General features: G+C 35.8%; 4 protein-coding genes, 1 non-coding gene and 1 pseudogene across 7 annotated transcripts; 4 read left to right on the plus strand and 2 right to left on the minus strand.

Annotated features, from left to right (window-relative positions):
• The first annotated feature begins 899 nt into the window (after positions 1 to 899).
• Positions 900 to 2,013, plus strand: LOC108825060 (cysteine-rich receptor-like protein kinase 41). The gene is made up of 2 exons (XM_056994914.1): positions 900 to 1,751; positions 1,939 to 2,013. The coding sequence occupies exons 1-2, from the start codon at positions 900 to 902 to the stop codon at positions 2,011 to 2,013; spliced, it is 927 nt and encodes a 308-aa protein (XP_056850894.1).
• Positions 2,014 to 5,723: 3,710 nt separating this feature from the next.
• LOC108827620 (ammonium transporter 1 member 2) lies at positions 5,724 to 7,585 on the plus strand. Its single transcript, XM_018601061.2, has one exon. The coding sequence runs from the start codon at positions 5,800 to 5,802 to the stop codon at positions 7,333 to 7,335; it is 1,536 nt and encodes a 511-aa protein (XP_018456563.1). The 5' UTR covers positions 5,724 to 5,799; the 3' UTR covers positions 7,336 to 7,585.
• A 1,445-nt stretch (positions 7,586 to 9,030) lies between these two features.
• LOC108836499 (cysteine-rich receptor-like protein kinase 41) lies at positions 9,031 to 10,424 on the plus strand. Its single transcript, XM_056994310.1, is given in 4 exon segments — positions 9,031 to 9,693; positions 9,778 to 9,928; positions 10,006 to 10,038; positions 10,040 to 10,424. Coding segments are annotated over 4 exon segments (900 nt in total). The 5' UTR covers positions 9,031 to 9,256; the 3' UTR covers positions 10,319 to 10,424.
• On the minus strand, positions 9,815 to 12,650 carry LOC108827621 (uncharacterized). Of its 3 annotated transcripts, none has more exons than XR_008938719.1 (5): positions 12,227 to 12,588; positions 12,041 to 12,137; positions 11,601 to 11,691; positions 10,491 to 11,512; positions 9,815 to 10,279 (listed from the first exon to the last, which is right to left on the minus strand). XR_008938719.1 is itself a non-coding variant. In XM_056994309.1 (5 exons), the coding sequence occupies exons 2-5, from the start codon at positions 12,458 to 12,460 to the stop codon at positions 10,588 to 10,590; spliced, it is 1,347 nt and encodes a 448-aa protein (XP_056850289.1). In that variant the 5' UTR covers positions 12,461 to 12,502; positions 12,595 to 12,650; the 3' UTR covers positions 9,815 to 10,587. The 3 variants fall into 3 exon arrangements, 2 of the variants coding, with proteins under 2 accessions (XP_056850289.1, XP_056850288.1); XM_056994309.1 differs by adding an exon at positions 12,595 to 12,650 and having other exon boundaries at positions 9,815 to 11,512; positions 12,227 to 12,502; XM_056994308.1 differs by having other exon boundaries at positions 9,815 to 11,512.
• Positions 12,651 to 12,709: 59 nt separating this feature from the next.
• On the minus strand, positions 12,710 to 12,781 carry TRNAQ-CUG (transfer RNA glutamine (anticodon CUG)). Its single transcript has one exon. It is a non-coding gene; the product is annotated as a tRNA-Gln (tRNA).
• A 169-nt stretch (positions 12,782 to 12,950) lies between these two features.
• Positions 12,951 to 17,641, plus strand: LOC108827619 (lysine-specific demethylase JMJ27-like; annotated as a pseudogene).
• Positions 17,642 to 18,446: the final 805 nt, after the last annotated feature.

Genomic DNA, 18,446 nt, shown 5'->3' on the forward strand with positions numbered 1-18,446 from the left:
TCAAGTGTATCATGGAAGGACGAAGCACATACGTATAAGGTTTCACAAGATAAGGGAGTTAGCAGCTTCTGGAGAAGTCTTATTGGAGAAGGTGCATACGTCGGAGAATCCAGCTGACATGTTGACCAAGCCTGTTACAACGGAGAAGTTCAAGCATTGCTTGAATCTGCTCCGTGTTTGCCAATGCTAAGAAGCAATGGAGGTTCCCCCAGAAGATAGACGGGATAAGGAGTTTTGTAGAGATTTTTCGTCAAGGTGGTGTTTGTTGCATCTTTGTGTCTTAAATCTCTATTGTACCAGTAAAATGCCCAGCACTCGTGGGAATGCCTTTTCGGTTATCAAGGTTGACACTCGTTATCAAGGTTGACATCTGGGGGTGCGGGGGCCGCAGGCCCCCGCGGTACGGTATGCCTTTTCGGTTTAGGAAAGTTACTATTTCTATTGGGAAAAGGAAATCGGGTTTTTTGAGGCTGTATAAATATGGGTCTAAGGGTTTGTAAGTTATTATCACATCATTAATAAGAAACCCTAAACGGGTATTTGCCTCAATACGTTTTCTTCTCTATTCTTCTTCTAACCTAAACGACGGCTGTTCACAACATTAACAACTTTTAAAATCAACATCTTCTTCCTTGAGGTTTCAAGTTATATCATCCTAGATTACAACCGCAGTTCAGCTATCTAATATCATTATTATAGCGATGTAGCAGGGACCCCTATGTTGACGTAAGTCACGGGCATCAATAAGCTGTTTTTGATTTTATAAGATTTTTTCTTTAGACTTTTCATTTTTTGGTCTATGAACTTAGCGTTTTACTTGGTTCGTATTTGGAGTATATAAACTAGAAAACCACTGAAGAAACTAAAACATTCAAAATCTGAGAACATTCACTATGGTCATGACATGTTCTTCTTGTTCTTCTTCTCGACCACAGCACTTGTTGTTGTTGTTCTTCTTCTTGTTCGTTCCATTTCTCAGCTTAGCACAACCAATCACCACAAACATTAACAGTTATATTTGGAACCTTACTTCAAAAGCAACATGTTTATCCCCCCAACAAAGCAACTTCTCCGGATCTTTATTCTCCAACAACCTTAACCGTCTTGTCTCTTCAATCCCTTCTCGCCAGCCCAACACCTACAACTTCTACAACTTCTTGGTCGGAGATCAAGAACGTATAGAAGCCATGGGACTCTGCAACAGAGTAGTCACGCGAGGAGATTGTCTCAACTGTATTTTCCAAGCTGCAGTAAACCTAACCACAACGTACTGTCCAGCTCATAGAGAAGCTTACGTACGTGCCACGAAATGTATGTTTCGTTATTCAGACAAACCTATTAGAGGGAAACTCGAAAGAGTCCCTGTCTTGGAGGCTCCAAACCCTAAAAACGCAACGGGGGATAGAAAGGAGTTTATCCGGTTGCAGGGCGAGTTACTTAACCGACTCAGACAAGAAGCTGCATCAGGTGGAATTAAGAGGAAGTATGCTCAAGGAAATGGTACTGGTCCGAAATCTAACACGACATTCTTCGCCTCCGTGCAGTGCACGCCAGATTTGTCTGAGAAAGACTGCAACAATTGTCTCAACTATGGTTTTGGAAATGCGACGAAAGGGAGATTAGGGCTTAGGTGGTTTTGCCCTAGCTGTAGCTTTCAGATAGAGAGCAACTTAAGATTCTTCCGTCTGGAGAGGGAGTATGAGTCTGATCTACCAAGAAAGCCAAGACCAGGACAGAGTAAAAGAAGAAGAGTACTTGCATTAGCTACTCTTGTGTTTATCAAACTTTGTTATAAGAAACAGAGTACTCTCTATATAATGAGTTTATCAACCTTTGTATTAACAAAAAACTTTTGTAACCTTAGGAATAAAATCTGAAAGCAAGTTTTACTTTATCTAAACGATTACAACTCTGTGTTACAAAAAATGACGCTTTTAGGTTCTGTTTGGATTGGCAAGAACGAGAAACAACTACTTATCCATGACGAGACAGAAGGTGTTGTCTGTTGAATAATGTTATGTTTTTGGTAATGATTCGAATGATATTATAGATAGATTATATAATCACTACATATATACATAGAGAAACCAATGCCAGAGTCAGAGTTATACAAAAAGAAATCTTAATATTTACATATATTAAGTGATACAATCATTTTTTTGTTCACACAATTAAAAAGGAATAAGCAATCTAAACTATTAATCTAAACTATTAAAAGGGAAGTACATTTTGTATTTAATTCTTAGTTTCCTACAAAAATTACAATGGAATGACATTGGTGTTAAAATACGTTTTGTTTTTAAATTGAACTGACCACAAAATTACTAAAAACTGTTGCCTTAAAATTGATTCAATAAATACATAACCATTACATGTCGTGTTCCCTAAGAAAGCTTGCAAATCTAATTTAAAACAATTCGATAATACAAAAAGAAGTTCAAAAACCAAAATTAATCATTTATTAATTACCTAAAATAAATTACCTTTCAAAATAACTCCCTATATTTTAGAAATTCTTCATAATAATTAATATATCATGATTTCTATTCCCACTTTCTTGCAAATCTTCATATCAATCAACTCAATCAAACCGCATATTAATGATTAGTTACCATATCAATCAACTACTAGAATATTTTTATTTTAAATTATAATAATTAAAATATTATAAGCTTTTATTATAGGAAAATAAATATATAATATTAAAATATTATTTAATAGTAGAATAATTTCATGTGAAGATAAATTATATTTAAATGATTTAATATGTAAAGAATGATCCTCTTAACATTAATGAAAGTTTTAAGAATATTTAAAAATATTTAAAAGAGAAGTACATGACTTTTTGACTCTCTTTTTAAAAGTTAAAAATTACTTTTAATAAAATTTAAATTTTAAAATCTTTAATCATTGATGATATATAATTGTAGATGTAAAATTCTAATTATGTATGATTTTTTTTATAAATGTATTATATAGTTGATAATTTTAATCTGTTCTAGTGGTGGATAATAGTTGGACTTTTTATAAATACATAGAAAATAAAATATTAAGAACAATTGTTTATTTGATTAATTGTTAAAATATTAATAATTTAAACGATTATAAGCTTTTGTTATAGCAAAATATGAAATATCAAATAATAAAACTACTAATTGTAGAAAAAATCTCATGTGTTATTATGAATTATATTTACATAATTTAATGTGTAAATAATTACCAACGTGAATGAAAGTTTTGATAATAGTTAAAATAGTTAAAACAATAGTACATAATTTTTTTGACTCCCTCTCTTAAAAGTTTTAAAAAATTCACTCCAAGATAATATAAAGTTGTAGATTTTAATATATATAAAAACCATTTTAATCTAATCCGTTGTGAATTGTGACGTTTGATGATAGTTGAATTTTTTTTTTGTAATTCCATAGAAATATTATAAACCTTTTGTAGAAAATATCATATTTTGTTTATTTTCATTATTTAACTAAAAATTAATTAGTATTCATTTATGATATTTTAATAATAATTAAATTAAATTAATTTTTAAAATAATAACACTTAAAAAGATTATAAACTTTTGTTATATCAAAATATGAAATATCTAATATTAAAATATTATTTAAATGGTAGAATAGTTTCATATGTGATGATGATATATTTCCATGATTTAATGTGTAAATATAATGACAAATTTAACGTCAATAAGAATCTTATAATAGTAAAATTTCCATGGAATAGAAATATTAGTTTTAACAATATTCCTTTTTAATATAGTTCTAGAGTTGATAGACTGTTGCCAACAAAAATAGAGTATCAAGTTTTAATTTAATAAAAATATTTTAAATAATTAGTATCAAATTTTAATTTTTTAAAAGTTATTGAATTTAAAGAAAATATATATAAAGAATTATGTTTAATTTGATGAGATTAAGGTACTTTACATAACTTTTAAAATAAAATATATGCAAACATATAGATTAAGAAATCATTTATTTCATATTTTTAAGATACTCTCTATTTAGTTATTTCATACTGATTTTTTTGGGTGCTAAATAGTATTAGAATACATTGATACTATTAATATGTATTGATTAGATAAATTATAGAAAAAGTATGGGTAAACCATTATATATGAACTACGTACGTCGAATAAAAACTTTATCTCATAAACCTAAATTCTATACCCTAAAACTTAAGAACAAAAATTCATTAAGTTTAGGTTTATGTTATTTTTTAAATTTAATTTAATATAATATTATCTTTCATGTGTTATTTTGAATAAAATGTCTTTTAATGTTAATAACATGTAAATGTGGGCACGAATCGGATATCCGAGATTGTGGAGATATTTGTGATCTAATTTTTTTGTCTGAATATTCAATAATCCGATTCCATTTGATTCATAGCCATCCGGATAAACGGTGTCCCGGATATCCGGAAAATAGTTTTTTAACCGATTTTGATCCGTAAAATAAATAAATTAATTTTAAAATAAATAAAATCTAAATAATAAGAAATAATAAAAAATTTCTATAAAATATAAAACTTATTTACCTTTTTGAAAAGTAATACTTAGATTTAATAAATTTAGTAAATAAAAATATTGTAAAATTTATATAATATATTATTTATAACTTATATATATATATATATATATAATTCATTAAATATATGTATATATAAGCATATAACAGATTGGATCGAATATCCGTTTTAAAAAATATTAGTATTTGTAATTTCTTCATTTTTTACGATATTACATATTAGTATTTGCTTTTCTTCGTAAAGTTACAGATATCCATATTTTTTGTTTGAATTGAAAAGGATAAAAAACCAAATCAAAATTTACGGATATTTTTCTTAACGCTACATACATGTGCACATTGAGGTGAACACCTATATAGCTAAATATTCACTACAATTGATGATTTTAATTCTCTTGGAAGCTAAAATATTATTTTTAATGTTTCTATTCACCATATACCAAATTGTAATGAAACAATTTGTCTTAATAATTTTCTTTTCTTTTTCTTAAATTATTATCTAAATTTTATTTGATTTTCCTTACATTTAAAATTATAATATGAAATTATGGTTTGACATTAAGACTGCCTAAAATCCATATAACATGAAACCAAACAAATAATAATATTTTTTGGTTATTTTGAAAAAAAATCTAAAGATCTCAAGCATTTTAATAAAATAAATAGAATAAATATTGATTTAGAATGATTGTTGTATTTAATAGATTAAAAGCAAGAAAAACTAACCTAAAATCGAAACGATATTCATATTAAATAGACCTAATATTTTTTATCTTAAGATATAATGAAATTAATCATCTCATTCTGTGCCATACGCGAATTATTACCTACTACAATATAAAACATTAAATTATACACATATTGTATTTGTCCTTTTGTTATATAAACTCTGAATATACATAATTTAAATAATAATAATAATTAGAAAAATGAAAACAATGCTTACCTCATACTCGCTAGACAAGTTCTAGTTCCATTATTAAACCCCAAATTTGTTTTTAAAATATCACATGAATATAGATCTTACATCACAACACTTTTTGGGACAATAAAAAATCCCAAACATGTACTTAAAATACTAAGTAGAACCCTTAAAACCTTTGAAAGGCGTCTACCCTACTTCTTTTTTCCTTCCCATGAAATAAAATAATGTTAATAGTGTATTACTTTTTCCAATTTAAATACAAGCTTCCACGACCAAAGAGTCTGAAGCAAACATCTCAAATAATCAAATTACTCTCACTCTCTTTCCACCATGGATATCCCAGCCACCACTTGTTCCGCCAAGGACCTCGCCGTCCTCCTATCTTCTTCTTCTAACTCTACTTCTTCCCTCGCTGCGGCAACCTTTCTCTGCTCTCAATTCTCCAACATCTCCAACAAACTCTCCGACACAACTTACGCCGTGGACAACACGTATCTTCTCTTCTCCGCCTACCTAGTCTTCGCCATGCAGCTTGGTTTCGCCATGCTCTGCGCCGGCTCGGTCCGAGCCAAGAACACTATGAACATCATGCTCACCAACGTCCTCGACGCGGCAGCTGGAGCCATCTCTTACTATCTCTTTGGATTCGCGTTCGCCTTTGGAACACCATCCAACGGCTTCATCGGTCGCCACCACAGCTACTTCGCCTTGAGCTCTTATCCCGAACGCCCTGGCACCGACTTTAGTTTTTTCCTCTACCAATGGGCTTTCGCTATAGCCGCAGCGGGAATCACCAGCGGCTCCATCGCTGAACGAACTCAGTTCGTTGCTTACCTTATCTACTCTTCTTTCTTGACCGGTTTTGTCTACCCGACAGTTTCACACTGGTTTTGGTCCAGTGACGGCTGGGCCAGCGCGTCGAGATCCGACAACAATCTCTTGTTTGGTTCAGGCGCTATTGATTTCGCGGGATCAGGAGTTGTTCACATGGTAGGCGGGATTGCCGGTCTGTGGGGAGCATTGATCGAAGGACCAAGAATAGGTCGGTTCGACCGGATGGGCCGGTCCGTTGCGTTACGTGGCCACAGTGCGTCCCTTGTCGTACTCGGTACCTTCTTGTTGTGGTTTGGATGGTACGGATTCAACCCTGGTTCCTTTTTGACCATTCTAAAACCCTACGAAAAGTCTCGGCCATACTACGGACAGTGGAGCGCTGTAGGCCGTACAGCGGTCACCACAACACTCGCTGGCTGTACATCCGCTTTGACCACTCTATTCAGCAAAAGGCTCCTTGCGGGTCACTGGAACGTTATTGACGTTTGCAACGGATTGTTAGGCGGATTTGCAGCTATCACCTCAGGATGTGCCGTGGTAGAGCCGTGGGCTGCTATAGTATGCGGATTCGTGGCATCATGGGTATTGATCGGGTTTAACTTGCTCGCCAAGAAACTCAAGTACGACGATCCGCTTGAGGCCGCTCAACTCCACGGGGGATGCGGAGCATGGGGCCTGATCTTTACCGGACTCTTTGCGACCAAAAGATACGTCAACGAGGTTTACTCTGGTGATAGTAGGCCTTATGGATTGCTGATGGGTGGGGGAGGAAAGCTGCTCGCCGCACAGTTAGTTCAGATCGTTGTGATCATTGGGTGGGTATCCGTGACGATGGGGCCATTGTTCTACGGTTTGCATAGGATGAATCTCTTGAGGATATCGACAGAGGACGAGATGGCCGGAATGGACATGACTCGTCACGGTGGCTTTGCTTACGCGTACAACGATGAGGATGACGTGTCAGTTAAACCGTGGGGAAAAGTGGGGCCCACAAGCCAGAGTTCGACTCCTACACCGCCCTTGACTGCTTGATCCAAGATTTGAGTGGTCCTAAGCAAATGTGTAATATGAAGACAAAAGAAAGTTGGACATCAAACATGTTGGTCGCATATGTGTGTTGTTTTTGGTCTTTTGTTTATTATTATACATTGTTGTGGACATGAATTATTGAGCTCTTAACTCATATTATTATCAGTAGTTTCGTTTCCTTTTATTCTAATTGAAAGTTATCGTTTGTATCATAGACTTAAATTTGAATAAAATCCTTATTTGAAAAACCGTTCATGCTACTTGTACCAGCTCATGTTCATATGAGATTGTTAGAATGTTCACAACTATTTCTGAAGCCTAATGATTAAACAACGTTTAACAACTATCTGTTCTTTGCAGATGAAGTGAAATGGCTCTCATTATTTACTTTTTAAAAGAGACGACTATGTTTACAGTGAAAAGTTCATCACTTTTTACAAAAAAAAAAGAAGCTCATCACTTTAATCTGTGGTGCTATTTTATGTAAAATTAATTTCCCACATGTTGATTTAGCATTACCATCCAATAAAATAATATTGAACCGATTATTCATTAAAGAAAAATAATGTGAACTGCAATTTTTTTTTAATTGTTTTGTGCATATATGAACTACAAATTTCAAAACCAAAAATAAAATAAGAGGTGAATATGTTGTAAATGAATGGGTGATGGTCAAAAATGGGGGCTACGGAGCAAAAGATAAATTGAATGGCATTTTGACAAACGGGGAAAACAAGATAAAGTAGTCATCCGAGACTCCCTGCCATCCGTTCTTTGAAAGTTGTAGGAATATTTTATCATTTCTTTTAAACAACAGGAATATTTTATAATATACTTAGATTTTAAATAATTAATTCAAAAAATCGAGGGCCAATCAACACAAAAACGACATCAACCAGTGGATAGCGTGGCACAAGGCTACTAGCTAGGAACCTAGATCCATAGGTTTTGATGAGAAATCCATAGCGACCGTTACGTGTTATCTGCCGGAGATTAACCACGATACCCCTGTAAATAAAAGCATCTCCAATATAAAGTTATGCTTTTATCTTCGAAATAGATAAAAAAGAAAATGAAATAAAATTTTTGTTCCATGACCATAAGAAAAATATAGTAATAAAAAAACAAAAAATAGATTCTTCCATAAACTTTGTTATGGAGTGAAATACGAAACTGGTTAAAGCTCCGTGGAAAAAAATTTGGATGTCATAAAACCTAAACCAAACGAAAATATATTAAATTAAACTGTTCTATGATAAAAATATATAAATAACAAAAATTGAAATAGAATTTTGGTAGAGATTATACTTTTTCTATTATCATGTTTTTATGTTTAATTGATAAATATAAAATTGCAAAAAAGTCTTATAATATACATAACTTTTATTTAGGGTTAAATAGTGTAATATACATAAACATAATAGACAAAGATTAAAATAAATAACCATATGCTTTAGATGTGACTTGAGAGAATAATATTCTCCTTCAATGAAAATAAGAGGTGTAGTAAACAAGATAGTAAAAGGTACCGTCAATGTAGTATATAATACTATTCTATTTTTGTGTGTAAAACTAGAACGATTTATGTAAGTACAAAATATAACAAATATTACGAGAGAAAGTGAGAGAATTACATTTCTATTCTATATTTACTAAATAGAATAAAACACAACAAAATGATATCTAATTTGAAAAAGAAACTAAACTGTAATATAAAAATATTTGATAGTTTAGTTTCAGCTAAAACATTCTCTTTAGTTAAAACATTCTTCTTTATTAGTTAGTCAGCCGTTTAATTTCAAAACAACTAGTTAATTTCCTTTGTTATGTTCTTAGTTACAGTTCGCAATCATTTGAAATGTGTCTTGATGATCATTAGGGTGTTCTTGATTCTGGAGAAGAGATAGCTGTGAAAAGACTGTCCATGAAATCAGGACAAGGAGACACTTTCTTCATAAACGAAGTCTCATTAGTTGCAAAACTCCAACATCGAAATCTTGTTAGGCTTTTAGGTTTCTGCTTGGATGGACAAGAGCGACTACTCGTCTATGAGTTCTTCAAGAACACAAGCCTTGACCATTTCATATTTGGTATCTTTTGATCCACTCTATATATATATATATCATCTCTATTTCTACATGATCCTAATCGTTTTTTTCCCCACAGATTCAGACAGGAGAAGGGTCTTCTTTATCTCCATGAAGATTCTCGTTTCAAAATTGTTCACAGAGATCTTAAAGCCAGCAATGTTCTATTGGACGATGAAATGAACCCGAAAATCACAGATTTTGGAATGGCTAAGTTGTTTGATACAGACCAAGCAAGTCAGACCAGGTTTACAAGCAAAGTTGCTGGAACCTAGTAAGGCTACCAAAAAAAAAAACTAATACTCTTTCAGTTCTGATCAATTCTTTTAAAGAACTGACAACTATTTGGTTGTTGCAGCGGGTACATGGCTCCAGAGTATGCAATGAACGGGCAATTCTCAGTGAAAACCGATGTATTTAGCTTCGGTGTACTAGTCCTTGAGATCATTACAGGCAAGAGAAACAACTGGTCTCCAGAAGAACAAAGATCAATCTTTCTACTTAGCTATGTAAGTGAATATAGTTGTTGCTTTGGAGCGGATTCTAGACTTTTAAGTCTAACTTTTACTCTGGGTTATATTTGTAGGTGCGGAAATGCTGGAGAGAAGGGAAAGTGTTAAAACATTGTGGATCCAAGTCTGATTGAAACAGAAGGTTCAAGTGATGAAATCATGAAGTGCATTCACATTGCCCTGTTGTGTGTGCAGGAGAATGCAGAGAGTAGACCAACAATGGCTTCTGTTGTTGTAATGCTCAATGAAAGTTCTTTCACTTTACCTAGACCTTCAGAACCAGGCTTTTACTCAGGGGATGGAGAATCATCATCATCAAGAGACAATCACACAAGTAGCATTCCGTCACTGAACAGTGTTACAATCACTGAGTTAGATCCTCGTTGATTAGTGTTGTAATATGATATTGCTTTATAGTTTAGTTCAGCTTCATTCTATGACTAAAACTGTTTGGTAGTGTTGTAAAACAAATTGTTAAGGATCTTTACACTAATATTACATTTGAAATGATAAGATATATAATTGTAGAAGTATGACAAATGAATAAGCAAAGATTCACCTTTGTTTAGCTGATGTTTTTTGGAATGGATCTTGATTCTCTATCTTTCCACTGTGTAGGCTACAGTTTTGTAATCCAAACAGATATAAACAGTTCGTTACTCCACGTCATTCTTGGATGCTGCTTGAGTCTCTGAACCCACATGTGTAGTGGGCGAAAAAGTAACCCGGTTTGGTTTTCTGGAAGCTCTCTCATCAACCTTCTTCCCCCAACAGTTCTTTGCAAGATGTCCCCTCCTGCCACAGTTGTCACAAGCTATGGTGACCCTCCCATCTCTCTCAGGTTCTTTCCTCTTCCAACCTATGCTCTGAGAACCCCTTCCTAGACTCGGTGGCATCCTTTCCATCTGACAAGACCCTGTTGCTGGTCTATACGTAACCCTTTGTGGTCCGTTTCTGAGAAGATCCTCCTCAGCTTTGACTCGTTCCATCAACATCCAGACCGGCAAAAACTCCTCTTCCATCAACCTGGTGCTAAACCCTCTCCAGGACAGTGGAAACTTGGAAATGATGGTACTCACATGAAACGTCTCGTCTAGAAACATACCAGCACTCACTATGGAATCAGCAATCTTGTTGAAGTCTTGGACTTGATCAAGAACCGGTCTCTCTTCCACCATTTTGAACTCAATGTACTTTCTGACCTGTGACCTCTTTGAGTTAGATTCCTCACACTGGTAGACCCATTTTAACTCATCCCACAACTCTTTCGCATGCTTGAATCTCTTCGAGTATTGACGGTATAGATGGTCTGACAAGGAGTTTAACAAATGAGTGTAGCATATGTAATCATCTTTCAACCAGTTTTTTCCGGCGGCATCATCAGCTTGAGAGGTGTTGGTAACAGGACAGGGTTTAAGGAGAACATAACTAAGATTCAACTGCTTTAAGAAAAGCTCCATCTGTAACGCCCAGCGAAGATAACTCCTCCCATCAAAACGTGAAGTCTCGATGATGGAAAAACCGCAACTGGTATCGTCTTCCACAGGCTTACAAGTACCTCCGTTTTGTTTTGATTCTGATCTGCATAATGTGGTAATAACGACAGATAAGCGGAATGCACTGACGAGATCATGAACCTGTGTATATATGAAAACCGTTACAGTCTTACTTTAATTTTGATTGGGACTGCTTAATGCCTTCCTCTATGGCTTCAAAGTTCTTCTTGATCACAGACCATTGGTTAGCTGACAAATGTACTCCTGATAGAGAAGAAAAATGAAACGTTTTCAGCACAAACCCATTGGAGAGAGAGAGAACTAGTCTGTAAAGCAAAAGAAGAGTCTGTTAAGCCCACGAAATACTCAGAATCTAAGACAAGAAGACACAAAGTCATGTTCGAAAATATTCATAAGCTCAGCATGAAGAAAGCAGGGGAAAGAAGAGTCCATGAAGCAAAATCAAGCAATAGCATTAACCAATCAAAAGTACTCTCATAAGCTTCAGAATCTAAGACAAGAAGATATCTTTCTGAAACCAATATCAAAAATAATACTTATAAAGCTTCGCAAATCAAGACAAGAAGACACAGAGTTGAGTTCTAAAAATTACCTCTGAAAGGCTTTCCATCTTCCTTAGAAGTCTCCCCGATAGATAGAAAAGGTTGGCCTCTGTATTTTTGAACCGTAGCATTTCGCTTCTCCGAAAGCTATACAAGAAGTTAAAAAACATCAAACACTTTCCACATCAAACAAACAAAGCTAACTAACTAACTAACTCCAAGTCGAGATCACAAACCTTACAAATAAAGCGTTCATCTTCTTCACCACCAGCTGAAGCGGTTGGATTAGGATCCACGGGAGCCACCGTCTCTTGAACGTTTGCTTCAACGTGGGCAGCCTCGTCGAGATTGGATAGAAGAAAGGCTTCGAGAACGTCTCTGACAAGCTTCTTGTGATTGGTCGCCGATAAGTCGAAACCGAGTAGAGAAGAAGCGGAGATGCGGAGCTTGAACTCAGTCATCTGGTCCATGTCAGCTTCTCTGAGTATTCCCTTCACTGTTTCCTCTATTTCCTGTGTAGTTGGAGGAACCATCATCACTTCCATTCTTTCTCCACAATCAATCAACCAAAGAAAAAGGAAAAAGAGAGAGAGAGAGAGATTACTTGAATGGATATTCTGTTGTTTGCCGGCGTTGTTATTTAGGGTTAACGCACAAAAAAAAAGGTTAACGCACATAAATCGCCGGAGAGAAAGGATTGGCCGGAGAGTTAAAAAAGAAGGTTCTACCGAGAATTGAACTCGGGTTACTGGATTCAGAGTCCAATGTCCTAACCGCTAGACCATAGAACCTCTTTGTTGTTGCCTGGACAATAAAGGTTGAAGTAGATTTAACTTAACAATGTGAATGCTATTCGTGGAGGCAATTAAGTCCAGTTTCCATGGCCCATATTGAAGCCCATGAAAGTGTTAGTTAAAACAGTAGTAATTTCTGGTCCACTTTTTTGACTGTGGTAAAAGTCGTATCTGACAAGAAACTCCGGTAGTGGCAGGTGAGGAGGAACCCAAGGAAGTATAGAAAGAGAATGGAGAAAAGGAAGGAGAAGCGAATTAGGTCAGAGGTTCCCTACGAAGATTTCCCCGCGAGATCTGACAAGCGACGTAAGACTAGAAGGAATAAGAAAGAGGAGAATGTCGTCTTGACCAGAAGAGGAACAAGAAAGTATACTGGTTTGACTTGTCATCAGTGTAAGGTCTTAATGAGTAGTAAGACTGATCTTGTCTTCTGTTCAATCTGCATCAAGACCCGCTATTGCTATGACTGCATCTCTAGATGGTAAAAGTATTTTGCTTTACTACGTTTGTGCTACGATTGCAAGTATCATAAGAAGTTTGAAATTTTAATTTCTCTAAAAGGTATCCAAAGAGAACGCCTGCGCAAGTTCAAGCCGCCTGTCCTTTCTGTCTGGGGAATTGCAACTGCAAAGCTTGTTTGCGAGAGCCTTTGGCTGTCAAGGTAAAGGAGGAGGACTTGAGAGCTCATTCGATTTCAAATGTGATACTATACTAGTAAGATGAAATGGTTTCCTTCATGTTGTTTCTTTTCTGAATCTCAGATACCAAGTGAATAGGACGGGAGTGTCAAGCTCAAGCAGTTGCAGTACCTATTAGTTAAAGTCCTTCCTGTTCTTAGGGATATCTATACAGAACAGAAACGTGAACTAGAGATTGAAACATCGATTAAAGGTATGTATGGCTCACTTGTCCTCTCCTCGCATTTCTTACTTTGTTTCTATTTTCTTGACTCACGGAAAAAAAAACTGTTTTGTTTCTAGGAGTCCCTGTGACCGAATCTGATGTTATTAGGTGCGAGCTTCATCCAAGCGAATGCATATTTTGGTAAATCTTTCAAACGTCACGGAGCTCCTTTTTTTTCTTTCTTTTTTCTACTGCTGCTTGGTTGATCTTTCTTGTTGGGAAAACGAACGTTATTGAGTTTTCATACTGTTTCTTTCTTGCATCCTTTTCAAATAGGCAGTAAGGAGAGAGAATCTTATTTAGCGATTATCACCATGATAATGACGAGATGTGATGGCTATCTGATTGACACATCAATAGAACATTTCCATTAAATATGATAGTAATTAGTGTGGTTCTATTGGTAGGTGATTATTGAAATTATGATCTTATTACTACTTCCATATGAGTTTTATTTTATTTTCGTTTGAGTTTAAGCTTCACTTATGTGATACTTTCAGTATTTTTGGGATTTGGGATGATGGGGGTTACTTCTCAGTAGTTCTCTTTTCTTTAAAGGACCTTGGTTATCCAGAACAAGTGAAGACCCTGCATAATGAATATAGCATGACATAGTTTTGGTTAGTCTTTTTCTTGGAATATTGCTTAGTTTTGGTAACTCTATTGTACTTTACATGTTTACAACCTTTTCATCCCTGTTCGACAGTGATCTCTGCCGCACTTTCATCACCAATTTTCACAGAAGCTGTCAGGACCCAGATTGTTCATCAGACGTATGTCTTTCATGCTGCAAGGAACTGAGAGAGGGCTTCCACGATCCAGGGAGTGATGGGAAGAAAAATGGAGAAGGGACAGGAAATGAATGCAGACCCCAAACACGTCAAGGAAGTTACTCCATTCCATGCCCTCCAACAGAACTTGGTGGTTGTGGTACTTGTACACTGGAGTTGAGACGTTTGTATGAATGTGATTGGGTCAAAAAACTGATAACCGATGCGGAGGAACTTACTCTACAGTTTAGGCCACCAGATGTGGATATTGCTCATAAATGTTCCTCATGCACTGCCAGCTCTGATTCCATTACAAGGCAGGCTGCTTCCAGGAAGAACGGTCATGATAACTTCTTATACTCCCCGAGTGCTGTTGATCTGTCTGAAGACGATATTGCTCATTTTCAGTCGCATTGGATGAGGGCGCAACCTGTTATTGTCAGAAATGTTCTCGAGAAAACGTCTGGGCTTAGTTGGGAACCAATGGTTATGTGGAGGGCATGTAGAGAAATGGATCCAAAGGTTAAATGCAAAGGAGAGGCAAAAGCCGTGAAAGCTGTGGATTGCTTGGACTGGTGTGAGGTTAGTCAAACCAGATTCTATATGCATTTGCTTCCTAAAGACAGTAAACTCATTACCCTCACTTTCTCTTGTAGGTTGAAATAAACATTCATAAGTTTTTTGATGGCTACTTAAAAGGGCGACTGCATCTCAATGGTTGGCCAGAGATGTTGAAACTGAAGAATTGGCCTCCATCAACTTTATTTAAAGAGCGCCTTCCAAGGCATAATGACGAGTTTATCTCTGCATTGCCTTTCTTTGATTACACTGATCCGAAGTCTGGTATCTTGAACCTTGCAACAAGACTTCCAGAAGGATCCTTGAAGCCAGATCTTGGACCCAAAATAGACATTTCATACGGTTTCCCTGAAGAACTTAATCGAGGAGATTCAGTGACAAAATTGCATTGTGATATTGCTGATTCAGTACGTGCACCCAGTTCTTCTTCCCTTGCTTTCTCAATTCTTCGTAGATATAAACCGTGGATTTGTTCTTTCTGATTAAGGAGTTATCATACCGAAACTGAGCTTCTAATGTGGTGAGTTAGGTCAATGTGCTGACGCACACGGCTAAAGTGGATATATCTCCCACGCAGTACCAAAGGATTGAAAGAGAGAAGAGACACTATGCAGAAGCACAGTTGCGCAAACAATACGGTGGTCAGCGGACAGAAGCTAGTAAACGTGAGAATGGAGAAGCTTTAGAAGAACAGAGTTTAAAGGACAAGAAAGCTAACGAAGAACTATCAGATATCAAGTCAAGACCGTCCGGCTCACAAGAAGGTGATGGATGATATATTTGTTTCAAAAGATATTGCAAGAAGCTCCGTCTCATGTTATGCATAAGACACATATTACTGAAGAAAGATTGCTGAAAATTTCAGGTGACTGTACTAGCATTGTAAGAGCCTATCCTGTGGAAGGGTCTTGCCCTACTGTTGTGGAGTCGGATCATAATCCAAAGTCAGATCATACAGTTGGTGGTGAGAATTATAATGACATAGGTTTGAAGACAGAGAGATTATCTCCAATGTACTCAAGTGAAGATGGTCCCACGGTAGAGAATGGACTAATGATGCCAACACTTCCTTCAACTCCCCCGTGGGATGAAGAGGATAGTCCCCCACAACTTGTTGCTAATACGAATGTGGAACCAATACAGGAGCAGAAACTGGATGCTCCAAAAGATACTAATTGCAATGCGGATGAGAGTTCAGAGACTCTGCACGGTGGTGCTGTCTGGGACATCTTTCGAAGAGAGGATGTTCCAAGACTTACTGAGTATTTGAAAAGGCACAAGCATGAGTTTCGTCACCGCTACAACGAACCTGTGAAATCTGTAAGTATCATCACATGTAAATGATTAGTGCTGCGAGAGAGATCTGGAATTTATACTTGTGTTTATATTTTCAGGTGTCACATCCAATTCATGACCAGAGTATGTTCTTGAATGAAAACCAGAAGAGACAGCTGAAAGAGGAGTTCGGTAAGATTCTGATTTGGACTAAAAAACACGTGCGTCTACCTTCTTTGCTATGGTGAATGGTTGTTGATATATGATAATCTATCATATGCAGATATAGAACCATGGACCTTTGAGCAACACCTCGGTGAAGCTGTCTTTATCCCTGCAGGTTGTCCTCACCAAGTAAGGAACATACAGGTACGCAACTCCCTTTCTGACACTTCATGTTTTATGGTCGAGTAACTTTAGTTTCAACATGTAGGCATTTGAAATGTTACTGATCCTCCTCCTCAACTGTTTACACAGTCTTGCATAAAGGTGGCACTAGATTTTGTTGCTCCTGAAAGTGTAGAGGAATGCCTTAGGCTAACAGAGGAGTTCCGGAGACTACCAAAAGACCACAGATCCAACAGAGATAAGCTAGAGGTACTTTTGACTATTTTCATTTGTATACGTTATTGAATCTAAAAAGAGTAGTAGTTTCATGTTTATTATGTTAACCTCTCTGTGTACTTATTTATCTTCTCACTGCATTGGATATAGCTTAAGAAGATAGTGCTGCTTGCTGCCAGCTCAGCCATAAGAGAGGCAAACAAGCTAATGCAAAAGTCCATGACACAGTGTGATACGTATGAGGCTTGTCACCCTACGATTACTCATCAGTATGCACGAAGAAAGGCCCACATGTCTAAGGAAGTCCAGCAGAAGAAGAGTACGTGAGGAGCAAGTTTGAGAAGAAGAAAATACCTTGAGAAGTAGTAGAGAATAAAGGTTTTAATGGGGTGCTTGGAGTCGCATGCTTTGTAGCGAGGTGTGCGTGTGTGCATTACCTAGTAGTAAGTAGTAGTAATAGACAACAGCAGATGCGTGTGTGTGTGCAAGCCTTAGTAGTACAAGCACGGTCCCATAACACAATGATGGCAAACAAAAGTCTCAAGCTCTACATTGTACGACTTTGGTTCGTCCCCAAAGATTAACATCTGAGGAAACCCATCTGTTTACTTTTGTTAGAGAACAAACTCCCTTGTAGCTTTACTGCCAACTATTCCTTTGAATTCGCTTATGTGACGACATTATTGTAGCTGCAAGACTTTTCCTTCGCATATTTTACTTTTATGTAAAACACCAAAAGTAAGTCTCTTCCCGTCTGATCTTATAACAGTGGAGCCGTAGATACCTAATTTCATAACTTGATGATAAACCTAATTTAACTATCAGACATTTGCTCTTTTGTCTTTTATGGAACGAAACAGAATCAAATACACATACATGATTTTAATTACATGTTATTGAACTAATTAGCCTTATAATCCATACTTTGATAAACTTCTATTAAAAGCATAACCTCTCTTCTTGTTGAAAAAGAAATAGAAGCATAACCTCTTTAGATAATCGGCTTTAGTCTCGTTTTATACAGTAGCACTTATATAACATCTCCATGTTTCCTGATGGCCTAGCTCTTATTTTGTCCAATAACCATCATAAATCAAATTTTATAAACTAAGTCACATTAGTCTATTAGTAAAAAGATTCTAATAAAGTTTTCGTTCTGGATTTAAATAGCATTGACCACCTAATCATTCACATGTACACAAAGTAGTATTTGGATCTAAAATATTTTGGAATTCTCACAGTTATCTAAAAAATAAATAAATAAAACACTAAAAAATTCATGGTTAACTGAAAACGTGTCAAAAACACTAAAAGTTAAGGTTTAATAATGTCTTAAATCCATATATGCAGCCAAGTTCCCTTGGTCTTCTCGAGAATAAACCAATCAAAGGAACACATGTAAATAATAAGTAGTCAATCACTTTTTATCAAAGAAAGATAAAAAGAGTAATCTACATCAAAATGCTTTATATTAAGAAAATAAAAGAAGCAAATTAGTTGTTTGAAGTTATAAAGAAGATGAAACTGTTTGAAAGTGTAGATGACATGATTCAACTTTGAATGTAGTGATA

This window comes from Raphanus sativus, chromosome 9 (assembly GCF_000801105.2).
Source record: "Raphanus sativus cultivar WK10039 chromosome 9, ASM80110v3, whole genome shotgun sequence".
In the NCBI taxonomy this organism is placed as follows: Eukaryota; Viridiplantae; Streptophyta; class Magnoliopsida; order Brassicales; family Brassicaceae; genus Raphanus; species Raphanus sativus.

What these genes read in the sequence shown, in the direction of transcription:
- LOC108825060 (XM_056994914.1), top strand. Translation starts at nt 900, where the DNA reads ATGACATGTTCTTCTTGTTCTTCTTCTCGACCACAGCACTTGTTGTTG. An exon ending in GACAGAGTAAAAGAAGAAGA is followed by an intron (nt 1,752 to 1,938) that starts GTACTTGCATTA and finishes TGACGCTTTTAG; the next exon opens with GTTCTGTTTGGATTGGCAAG.
- LOC108827621 (XM_056994308.1), bottom strand. Translation starts at nt 12,535, where the DNA reads ATGGAAGTGATGATGGTTCCTCCAACTACACAGGAAATAGAGGAAACA. An exon ending in ATGAACGCTTTATTTGTAAG is followed by an intron (nt 12,138 to 12,226) that starts GTTTGTGATCTC and finishes CTTCTTGTATAG; the next exon opens with CTTTCGGAGAAGCGAAATGC. An exon ending in AGATGGAAAGCCTTTCAGAG is followed by an intron (nt 11,692 to 12,040) that starts GTAATTTTTAGA and finishes CTTCTCTATCAG; the next exon opens with GAGTACATTTGTCAGCTAAC.
- LOC108827620 (XM_018601061.2), top strand. Translation starts at nt 5,800, where the DNA reads ATGGATATCCCAGCCACCACTTGTTCCGCCAAGGACCTCGCCGTCCTC.